This window comes from Chlorocebus sabaeus, chromosome 1 (genome assembly GCF_047675955.1).
Source record: "Chlorocebus sabaeus isolate Y175 chromosome 1, mChlSab1.0.hap1, whole genome shotgun sequence".
Lineage (NCBI taxonomy): Eukaryota > Metazoa > Chordata > Mammalia > Primates > Cercopithecidae > Chlorocebus > Chlorocebus sabaeus.
This window is the reverse complement of record NC_132904.1, coordinates 55,801,723-55,813,746: the sequence shown is the minus strand read 5'-3', so window position 1 is coordinate 55,813,746 and position 12,024 is coordinate 55,801,723. Positions and strand designations below refer to the sequence as shown.

At 44.5% G+C, this 12,024-nt stretch overlaps 1 protein-coding gene and 1 long non-coding RNA gene across 10 annotated transcripts in view; one reads left to right on the top strand and one right to left on the bottom strand.

Annotated features, from left to right (window-relative positions):
* Positions 1–7,916, top strand: part of LOC140712262 (uncharacterized) — a 65,402-nt gene extending 57,486 nt beyond the window's left edge. Inside the window, exon 3 of the long non-coding RNA XR_012093810.1 lies at positions 4,736–7,916. This is a non-coding gene — a long non-coding RNA (uncharacterized lncRNA). The remainder of the gene's footprint in view (positions 1–4,735) is intronic.
* Positions 1–12,024, bottom strand: part of SCUBE2 (signal peptide, CUB domain and EGF like domain containing 2) — an 83,223-nt gene that overhangs the window by 52,355 nt on the left and 18,844 nt on the right. For all 9 annotated transcript variants that reach the window (XM_008007377.3, XM_073018529.1, XM_008007342.3 and 6 more), the window contains exons 5-8: positions 9,515–9,640; positions 6,862–6,978; positions 6,061–6,150; positions 617–733 (exon numbers count right to left, since the gene is read on the bottom strand). In XM_008007377.3, coding sequence (XP_008005568.2) covers positions 617–733; positions 6,061–6,150; positions 6,862–6,978; positions 9,515–9,640 — 450 coding nt within the window. The remainder of the gene's footprint in view (positions 1–616; positions 734–6,060; positions 6,151–6,861; positions 6,979–9,514; positions 9,641–12,024) is intronic.

The window sequence follows — 12,024 nt, the reverse complement described above, 5'->3', positions numbered from 1 at the left end:
ATAAAGGACTAGAGCATTTGTTTTGGCAAATTACACAATGATCAAATAGCCTCAATGTTTTAAAATGATTCCTGATACTCAATCTTATATTTTCCCAGTTTCGTCTGGTAATTGGTTACCTACTTTTTGTCATGCTAAAGGACTAATCCTTTGTACTCTTGCCCACAAAATATGAGCAAGTCATTGGGGTCGCTCTTCATCAGTAAAAGTTAATGGTACAGTTATCCATTAAGTCCTCTGGATAATCATCTTGACTGTTATTTACATAATAATCTTTGGGCTATTATGTATGATATGTTGATATTATCTCCTGCAAATGAATGCTTCCTTTAACTGCCTTTTTCTAATAAGGCCACTGTCTGAAATGAATTATTTGATGCTTGTAGAGGCTGACCTCCTCAACAATTAGTGTAATTAAGTGTTGGTTCTAATTAAGTTTACTCAATTATAACCTTCCACTAGCCCAGGGGGAAAAAGCTTCCATTGATATGAATCATAAGCAAATCTGGAGTCACGTGGGGTATGGAGGGTATGTTGCCTTTATCCCCATACGTTAGCAGCATGGGTCTTCCCTCCATAACAGGGCACCCAGCCTCCCTGGGGAGGTGAAGGCTACCTTTACACGTCTTCCCATCCAACTGGAGAGTGAATCCAACAGGACAACTGCAGTGGACACCTGTCGAAGTATCCTTACAGGTGCGGTCACAGCCTCCATTGTTGACAGCACACGTTTCTGGCAAGGAGGTAAGAAAAGACAATTAGCTTCCTTAAGAATTGCTAATACAGCTGACGAAGGTCACAGAAGCCAAGAAGCATTGTGGGGTACTCATGGTTACACCCCAAGTCTCTGCTACCTGTAGATGGGCTAGAGGGAGAGCAGGTGCAGCTCCTCCCACCCACCTAAATGAGTTCTAGTTCCTGAGGAAGATTGTCAGGGTGACCAGAGGGATAAAGATGTCTCCCAGTCTGCAGAGTCACTCCCCCTACTGGCAGATTTAAAGCCACTGAAAGTTCTTGCTGATCTGCAGCCAGCAACCTAAGTAGGACCATGTCTGGCAGGCTAGAGGTGAGTGCAGAACAGGGCAAAGGGGATGGTCCTTCCTTAATCTTGAACCTTCTCCTTTCAATATGAGTAGTGGGCAAAGCAAGAGTGGGTAAGCATCGTCACCCCAACCATTGCCTTGTTGTAGACTACTGGCTTCATCCTGGCAACCACCAATTTACTCAAATTTGAAGTTTCACTTTCCCTGAAAGGAGAAAACCCTGTCATAACCACATGAAAAATAAGCCACAGTTGTTAAATCGCAACTGTGGAGATGAGGAATAATAAGCAAACAGTCTTCTAGTTCTGTATCTCATACAGTTAGTCCAAGTAATAGACAAGTGCTATTCAACATTCATTGAACTGTTAGCATCTAGGCCTCCAGAAACGTAATTTTTCTTCCATAACTACTTCATTTTAAAAACTGGGGGTGGGGGTGGCTTACCCCTGTAATCCCAACAATTTGGGAGGCCGAGGCAGGAGGATCGCCTGAGCCCAGGGTTCAAGACCAGTCTGGGCAACATGGTGAGACCCCCCATCTCTACAAAAATTTTAAAAAATTAGCAAGGCCTGGTGATGCACACCTGTGGTCCCAGCTACTCGGGAGGCTGAAGCAGGAAGATCACTTGAGTCCAGGAGGTCAAGGTTGCAGTGAGCCATGTTTGTGCCACTGCACTCCAGGCTCAGCAACACAGAGAGACCCTGTCTCAAGAAAAGAAAAAAAAAAAAAAAAAAGGAACCCTGAAGGGGACAAGCTTAATCCTAATTAAATATGCAGATAGTACATGTATGTTTATCTCTATTCCTTTCAAAATCTCATGAATATGAGAATAAATTGATTTTATATGCAGATAGTACATGTATGTTTATCTCTATTCCTTTCAAAATCTCATGAATATGAGAATAAATTGATTTTTTAAAGTATAAATCCTTAAGGACAAAGAAAATGGAAGAAAAGACAATAGATGAGAGATGTCAAACATTCTGGAAGTGGCATGTTAGCAGGAGAACAATATCTGGCGTAGAAGAAAGCTAGATCCTAGCGGTCTACAGAGGGGGTGCCAACAGCTGGTAAACTCATGTGAGCCCCAGAATCCCAGAAAAACTCAGGAATTGGGATTATCAAGTTATTCTAGAGGCAGAAATGCGGACGGAGTTAAAAACAGGAAGATTATGGAAAGTCTACATATGAAAAAGATAAACCCCAGAGCTCCTCCTTAATTCCACATAGCCATGTGACTACCCTTCTCCTATTCTGGCTATAGCAGAGAAGTCTGGACCAGAGAAGCACCAGGCTCAAGGGTACCAGGAACAACAGAGGAGGAGAGGGAGGTACTGTCAGGTGAAAGTCTATACCCTGAAAAAGAGATCTCAAACCCTCATCCCTCTTCCCCCAGCTCCTTCAGCTCTCTACTGGCAGATTTAAAGTCATTGAAAAGTCCAAAAGCTATGTTAAAATAACAGCCACTGAAAGTTCCAAAAAGCTACGTTGAAACAACACTGCAACCCAGGATGCCAGCAGCTAAGCCTACAGACAGGTGATTGAAGGACTCCTCGCCAGCGAAATTGACCTACCCAAGCAAAAAGACCTAACGATATTAGCATTCGAGGATCTCCAGATGAAATGGCTAAGTCACTGCCTCATCACCCAAACATGGAGCCCACAAGTCAATAGAAAATCCAACTAGCTTTTTAGTATTTTACTATTAAACATGAAAAATCAGTCAAGAATCACTAGACATTTCTGGAAAGCCTGTAATATGGAATAAATATACCAGACCAAACCAACAGGGAAAAAGAATCCTGGATGAAACAAAGATAATCTAGAGAACAGAAGAGGAGTTAAAATCTTATAATTAATTTCCTCAGGGAGATAAGAAAAGCATCCATGAAATAAGAGCAGGTTCCTAAAACAAAAGGCCAAAGTAAAATTCTTGAACAATTAAAATATGAAAATGAAAACTTTATCCTGTGGAAAGATTAGAAGAAAAAAATGAAAAGTCTCCTAGAAAGTAGAACAAAAATACAAAGGAGAGAAAAGAAAAAGAACAAAAATACAAGGGAGAGAAAAGAAAAAAAAAAAAATTAGAGGGTCAATCCAGGAGTTACAACAGCCAGCTAATAGGAGTTCCAGAGGGAAAGAACAGAGAAAATGGAGGGAAGAAATTTATCAAAGACGGGCATGGTGGCTCATGCCTGTAATCTCAGCACTTTGGGAGTCCGTGGCAGGTGGATAACTTGAGGCCAGGAGTTCGAGACCAGCCTGGCCAACATGGCAAAATCCCTTCTGTACTAAAAATACCAAAAAAAAAAAAAAAAAAAAAATTAACCAGGCATGGTGGCATGTGCCTGTAGTCTCAGCTACTCAGAAGGCTGAGGCAGGAAAGTCACTTGAACCTGGGAGGTGGAAGTTGCAGTGAGCCAAGAGCGCACCACTGGACTCCAGCCTGGGCAACAGAACAAGACTCTGTCTCAAAAAAAAAGAAATAAAAAGAAATGTATCAAAGAAAAAGATGTAAGATAATTTCTTAGAACTAAGGGACTTGAATGTTCATATTGAAAAGTACTAGGCCGGGCATGGTGACTCACGCCTGTAATCCCAGCACTTTGGGAGGCCGAGGTGGGCGGATCATGAGGTCAGGAGATGGAGACCATCCTGGCTAACATGGTGAAACCCCATCTCTACTAAAAATACAAAAAAATTAGCCGGGCGTGGTGGCGGGCGCCTATAGTCCCAGCTACTCAGGAGGCTGAGGCAGGAGAATGGTGTGAACTTGGGAGGTGGAGCTTGCAGTGAGCCGAGATCACGCCACTGGACTCCAGCCTAGGCAACAGACCAAGACTCTGTCTCAAAAAAAAAAAAAAGAAAAAAGAAAAGTACTAACAACAGATGGGCAAAATCCCACAATAAAGAACATTATTGTAAAACTTCAGATCACTGGGGAGGAGAAGATCCTAGAAGCTTTCAGAGAGATGCTTTCACAAGTTTCTCCCAAAGGATCAAGAATAAAAATGACTTTAGACTTCTCAAAACAACCCTGCATTCTTGAAAACAATGGAGCACTAACTTCAAAACAGTGATGGAAAATTCTTTCCAACTCTGAATTCTACACTGAGCCAAATTCTCAATAAAGGGTGCAGGTAGAATATAAAGGTATTTTCAGGCATGCAAATTTTTAAATACCTCTATCTCATTCACCAGATAAACTAACGAGAGGCAAGACATAGGATTCACCTAATAGGAGAGCGGCAAAGGGAATTGTAGCCTTATAGTAAACGCCCAGATGAGAGACATCTATAACAGACACATCAAGAAATAACTGTAGGGCCAGGCATGAAGGCTCACACCTGTAATCAAAACACTTTGGGAGGCCAAGGTAGGCAGATGGCTAGAGCCCAGGAGTTTGAGACCAGCCTGGGCAACATGGTGAAACCCTGTCTCTACAAAAAATACAAATATTAGCCAGGTGCAGTGGCGCATGCCTGTAGTCCAGCTACTCAGGAAGCTGAGGTGAGGGAATCACTTGATCCTGGGAGGCGGAGGTTGCAGTGAGATGTGATCACACCACAGCACCCCAGCCTGGGGGCAACAGAGTGAGACCCTGTCTCAAAAAAAAAAAAGAAAAGAAAAGAAAAAGAAAAAGAAAAGAAAAAAAAGAAGAAAATAATAACTGTATGCCCTTCATTTTTCAGAAATATGGGGGAGGAGGAGTCAGAAGAAGAAACAGCTCGAAGAATTGAATGTTGTTGCCTCTGGCAAATGGGATGAGGAAATGGGAAGTTATGAGACAAGGAAATGATGCGCTTCATTACAAGCCCAGAAGTAATTAAGTTTCTACGTTATTCACATATACTATTTTCACTTAAGACAATGAAAAATTATAATTTCTAAAGAGCTCAGAAAGGTTACCTGCTTGGTAACCAAAGGCTGTATGATATGTTGCCTGACTGTTAAATTCAGAAACTGTCAAAAGATGGGTTTTGTTTAGGTTCAGCCAAACTTTCTCCAGAAGGAGTAACATGCCAAAGGATCTGTCTGACTCCCACCCCCACGGCCACCTCTATTTCTGCTCATCTCCAGCTTAACTGCTGGACCTTCAGGCAGGACTTCCCTTGTCCCACAGCCACATGCTGCCCCTCTCCATTCATCTCTTCTACCATTATCATCAGCTGAGTCAGAAATAGAAGAGTCAGTGGACACAAAAGAAGGCTAGCCACCATTCTGAGCTAAAGGCTGCTTCAGAGGTAGACAGCTGACTTCACTGACCACCCACTCAGTCCCAGGCACTGGACTCTGGGCACCTTTCCATATTATGATTTTCATTGAGCATCCCAACTGATATGGTCAGGCTTTATGTCCCTATTCAAATCTCATCCTGAATTATAATCCTCATAATCCCCTCGTGTCAATGGAGAGACCAGGTGGAGGTGATTGGATCATGGGGGCGGTTCCCCCACACTGTGCTCATGATGGAGTGAGACCATGAGATCTCATGGTATTACAAGTGTTTGGTAGTTCCTCCTGCATTTATTCTCCTTCCTGCCACCTTGCAAACAAGGTACCTTGCTTCCCCTTTGCCTTCCACCAGGATTGTAAGTTTCCTGAGGCCTCCCCAGCCATGTGGAACTGTGAGTCAATTAAGCCTCTTTTCTTTATCAATTACCCAGTCTCAGGCAGTTCTTTATAGCAGTATGAAAATGTGCAACACACTGGCCCTAAGAGGTAGAAAGACCAAGAGACACAGCCTCAGGGCAGTTTGCCAAGCCTTACGGCTAGGTGGGGGCTGCATTGAGATGTTAACCTGATTATTCTGATGGCGAGACCAGGGGTCTTGCTTGGTTGGTGATTAAGCAACAACACTAGTGAAGAACAGACACACATCCTGGTTCACAGGAGCTGCTCACCCCAGTCCAGCTGGTCTGAGGGCATGTGGCTCCCAAGTTCAGGTCTGATGCAATAAGTTGGGGAGGGAAAGGGACAATGGCAGTGGCCAAGGAAGAGGAGTGAAGGCGCCTACCCATGAGCAGCCGCCGCTTCACCCGTTTATCCCCATCCACCACTGATGTGGCATTGCTCTCTGTCACCTCCAGGACAGTGTCCTCTCGCTCTACAAGAGAAGCAAAAGAGCACAGTTCTCAGACTGAATGAGTTAGATTGCTCATTCCCTATACAACCGTGTTTGCTGAAATCCCAGACACAAGAGCAATGTAAGATATGTGACTCTGTTCACGCAATAAAAATGTGTTGTAATGAGGCTCTGTGGGAGACACAGCATGTCAAAGGGCCGCAGATCCTTAGCAAACATTAAACATGGAAAAGATTTTGGAGGTATATTGCACTGACCAAAGAGACACTAGGGAATGCAAGCTTCAGATTTACTCCAGTCTCCTGAGTCGAGGACAAAAAGAGCCTTGGGCCTGGAAACCTCTAAAATGGAGGTAGTGAAGGATACACCATGAAGGGCAAGGCAGGCATCCCACCAGAAATATGCAGCCCTGGCTCCTGCTGGCCAGAAGTGCTGCATCATCACAAACAGCTCTAACTTCATGCTGCCCTGGCCTCTTGGGATGTGTTGTGCCAGTCTCTGGAATACCAGCGTTAGGAGCAGCCTAGTCCAGGAGAGGAGGAAGGGCTTTCCAAGGTCACACACGGAGAGAGGGGCCTTCCCCACAGACCTAGACCACTCCCACTGCAGCATGCGAAGTGGGGGCAAATGCACCGGAAACAGCCTGCATCTGTGCTAAACACCATTAAGGGGCAGGGGTAGGGACGGGCAGGCGGGGGCAGACCCTCACTCAGTGTTGGGGTTACCACTCACCAAGGCAGCTCCTCCCATCTGTGTGCATCTTGTACTGTGGATGGCAGCTGCACTCTGGGCCGTCAGCTGTATCTTCACAGGAGTGCTGGCACCCACCGTTCCCATGGTTACAGGTCACTGACAGTAAAATGAATCAATACATAAAGCACTGAGATTTCCACAAACACAGGGCTGTGTTTGCTCCAGAGAAGCTGATTTTCATTCTGCAAGTATTTGAGCACCTAGTGCATGCCAGGCATGGTGTACAGAGGACATAACTCCGAGGCAGACCCTGTGGTATCTGTGTAGGCAGATAGTTACAACACAAATCATAGAAATGCTGAAACATGGGTTTAAACAAAGTCATACAGGAAGAGGGAGATGGGAGAATTGGGGGAGAGATTTTTATTAATAAGGGAAATCATAGCAAGAGATTCTAGACTACTGCTTTGTTCTATTTAGAGAACTTTACCTATTAATACAGCTGTACTGGGGCTTTGGGAAATGCTATAGCACTTTATGCTGGAATAAAACAGACAATATTTAATTTGTACATATATGTCAGAATTTCTCTCATCAGATTCAATCTAGATTAGTTAGAAGGAAGGATAATCACAGGATGATTCTGCACACAATTAATGTGACATTAACTGGTAATTATCAAGACTATATATGAATGCATTGATGATAGGCCAAAAAAAAAAAGCCAACTACAAAACTATCTATTCATCAAACTGTAAACCGTGGTTACCTCTGGCAAAGGAAATGGGAGGGGGAAAACTGAATGTTTTCTTTATATGCTTTGGAGTGTTTGCATTTTACATAGACCCTTTGTAATTTTTCTAATTCAAAAGAACTAATTACATATTTGTGGTATCCTGTGATTATAGCTATGTAAAAATTGTATATGCATATGAACCACAACTAAATAGGAATATGAAAAAATTGAAACAGCTGGTTATGTGGTGAGATTCTAGATCTTATTTTTTCTTTGTTAATTCCTCAAATGTTAAATAATATATGTTAATGTTAAAAATGTTATAATGTTAAAATGTTAATAATGTTAATGTTAAAATTAAAAAATGTTAATAATATAACAATATTATTTGAGCAGTGATATCTTACTGACATTTAAAATCTTTAAAAACAAGCTTACAGGCGCCTCCCCCGCCCCCAGCAACTGTCCCCTGAAAGACTGAAATGTTGAGGGTCTCGCCCCACAGGTGAGTCTTGGAGGGCCTGGGTCCTCCTTTCGAAGATCTGGAGGTGGGAAAATGGTCTCCACCCTGCTAGCTCACTGGATGCCCTCAGGGACAGCCTGACTTTGAGGGGCCCTAAGAGCCTGTCAGAACCTGTTGCTTGAGTGTGATGGTGGCACCAGCCTTGGCTTGGACAGTTTTGAGGCGACACTCTGCTTTGTGAGGGAGACAATGGAGAGAAGTCCCTCACCACTGAAACTGTCCCCTCATCTCTTACTCACCATAAACCACCATCCCCACCAAATGGCAAGGGTCTTCTGTCCATGGCTTTGGGAAGGTTCTAAAGGGAACCCCTCAGTGCTTCCCCCAGCATAAATCGTGGTTTAGGAACACCATGAATTGCCAGTGGTTTCCTGTTCCCAGGTGGAGTTTTGTTACCACAATCATGGTGCAGGGGTGCAGCCCGATGGTGTAGACCACTCATTAACCCATTCATTAAACACAAGTGTACTGAGCACATTCCATAGCAGGCACCAGGGGAGGACTGAGAGGAAAAATGAGACAAGGTCCCTGACTTGGAGGGGCTCATAGCTTGGGAGACAGACACATCAACACGCAAGTCAAGCCAGAGCTATACAGCTGAGGAAAGTGCTGTGGGAGCCAAAGTACAAAATGGCTGCCCTGTCTGAAGCACCCAGGAGGCTTCTGATAGCAGAGGATGGTAGCAAGGGATTAAGCAAGGGATTAAGAGCACAGCTTTAGAGCTAAACAGACCAGGGTTTGAACACTCATTTGCCACTAACTCCCTGTGTGACCTTGTTGCTTCACCTTCTGCACAACTTTGCCAACTGAAATGAGTGTAATAATACTGAACTCACAGGGTGGTGCTTGTAAGAATTAAATGGGATATGGCACATCTTGAGACAAGCCTTTGCACACAATAAATTCCCCACCAAAAGGTAGCTATTATGCTTATCCTTATTAGAAGTTAAACAGAATATTGAAGGTTGAGTGAGAGTCCACCATGCCAGGAAGGAAGAAGGGCTTGGGAAAGGCCTGGAGGCATCAAAGAATTTGGGCTGTTCTCCAAAGGTAAGGGGAGTAGTGTCTGCAGAAAGGAGGCAGATGAGGTTTATAAGGGAAGCAGGGCCCAGTGGCAAAGAGCTGTGATTGCCAGATGAGGAAATTTGGTTTTATTCTGTGGGAACAGGGAGAACTGACCCCCAACATTCACGCTCCTTACTCCTGAATTTCATTTTCTCCTGATGAGTTCCTTTTAAAATATCATTTCCCTTCTCTATGGGAGACCACCCTTCTGCAGTGAATAAGTACTTGGTAGAGGTCGGTATCCCGTGCTAACTGTCTTCCCCACTGCTGCAGCCGTGTCATGAGGTGGTGCTTCTGAACTGGGCCACAGAAGGCAGCCTGTGGAATACGATGGTTCCCATGGCACGTGTGCACCCACCCATACTTACAAATGCAGTCTCTCTGGTTCTTGGCCAGCTCAAAACCAGGCCTGCACTCACAGGCGACACTGCCCCTTGGGGCCTCCTTGCAGATGTGACTACAGCCGTGATCCTTATTCATGCAGCTCAGACCCTCTGAAAAACAGCAGTGTGTAACAGGTGACTAGGCTGTGGTCAGAATCCTGAGACCTGGGAGAGCGGCAAAGGGCTAAGGGGTGGCCCACAGACCTGTCCGCCTAGGTCTCCATCAGCCCCACATTTGAAAAGTATATGTCATTAAAGTCAACCTAGGCCAATTAATAGACATGAAAAATTTCTTCTGTCACCCAAGAGATATGATGTCTCAACTCTACTAACGAGATGGGAGCCTTCCCAATACACTGGAGCTCTTTATTGGGTGCAGGATCAGAGCCTGCTGACCCCAGGAACTGGTACTCATGCTCTTATCTCTGCCATGTCTTTACCCAAGAGCTGATCAAGAATGTAAAGAGAAAAGGAGAATCCTCCTAAGAAACGTGTAGATAGAATGATCAAGATTTTCAATTTTTCACATATTCTCGAAGATAATTTTCAAAACATTTCAACACCCCTCTCTACCCCCACCAATCCTGCCCTTCAGAGGTGAGTGTGACTACAGCATTTTGGCATCCTCATATGGGTCACATGCCCAGGGATCTGTCTTCTGTGACCACCCTCAGCCACTCCCTTGGTCCTTCCCTCAGGACGTAAGCCTCTGACAGACAGCATCACACAGCAACAGCAACAAGAACAGAGCAAGGGAGAGAGGAGACAGAGAGAGAAGGAGGGAGTGTGCTCATGTGTGTGGTAGCTGCTGTACAATTCTTTTGAGGTATACAGTAAATTTCGATTAGGCTCAACCTTGTAGTACGATGGTGGGCAGGGAACACCTGCTTCTGTTCCCGCAGAGCCCGGCATACATCTACATGAGGGGCACTAGCAAGGTAACTGCCTGTGTGGTTTACCAGCATTCTGCCTCATCTCAAAACCAATTCTTCGAGATCCTGCTGCCTGCCAGCCTCCTTAAGGAATTCTTTTCATACCCTACAGTATTTTCAAGACATCTGCTCCGTTTATACTGCATTATTAATTACCTGTTCCTATGTTGCTTCTTTGCATTTGTGCAACGTAACTCTAAAACATCTCTGAGAGTAGGGACTTGGTTGTCATTGGCTCTCTACTGACGAGACACTCTAATACTAGAAAGGCACTGGTTTCAACACGAGTACAAAAAGGTTGCTTTCACTTCTCTAGAATCCAACACTCTTCTATATTATGCCCCTAAAACCTTAGCCAACAGGTTCTAATGAAGTCAAAGTTCTCTCTCCAGCTCCCATGCCAGAGCTGTCAAACTGTGCTTAACTGGAACAATTGTTTTAATACAAACAGACGCCATTCCCATTCTAAAAGACAGTGCAAGAGTTAATATATCCCATACTTTCAAGAGTCTCTCTTAAAATCCTCTTGCTCTTTTGCCTGACAGTTATGAGCTGTCTGCACTCCAGCACTGAGTCTGCTGGTTGCTGGGATTCATTCATCCATGCCAAGGGTGGTTGTCAATTAACACAGAAAGAGACTTGCACTGGATTGGTGGAAAACTTTCTCTTGCTCTGACTGGTAATTTCCGAAGATGTGATTTGCTCCCTAGAACTGAGATGGCATGGGAGGTGACAGCTGCCTCTAGAAGCAGTGTCCTGTCTTTCTGAGAAGGCCCAGAAAGCGTTGTGTTTGTCCTTGGGTCAGCAAAGCATGGGAAATAACCAGTGCTCAGGTGTAAATATAACAGTGCCCAAGAAATGGGGGCAGGAACACCTGGAAAGTAGACCCCCAAACAGGCCAGCTGCTGCTGCTTTTTCACTCTGTTTACAAGACCGTTAAGACATTTACAAAGTGACCTTTACTGCCTCAGAGCAATTCACCTACACAAGAAATATTTCATAAGAATGCCTGTGTGCCAGACGCCATTGTGACACACAGAGAAGCTGCCACCTGATGTTCTACCACATCAAGCTACACCTGAAGTTACCAAGAGGTAATAGAGACTTAAATGGCTCTGGAATTGCTGATGGCTTTTCAAGAGGTGACCTCAAAGCCTTTCATAGCACCCTGACTTAAAGCAAGACCACTTCTGGGGAGAGCACATTAATTTGTTCCAAACTAGGCAGCCCAGCAAATGGCCCTAGCTCTTTCCAAAACTGGCCTGGTTGTCACGTCCAGGATGGTTTGTTCACCATAAGGGAAACAGCCCAGAAACATTGGAAATCCCCCATTCTGGTGCACCCCAAGATCAGGGCCCCACTGAAGATTATTTCTGGAAACCCAATAAAAATATGCCGTGTGAACTGGGAGGAAAGCGTGACCTAAAACGGGTAACAGGCCCTGCCGAAAGCACAGCCTCCACTTTGCCACCCTGACACCTTCCCCGTTGCCCTGAAAAGGCATCAGTACACCATCTAAATATTCTCAGAACACACAAAACAAAAGAGGAGTTCTCATTCTGA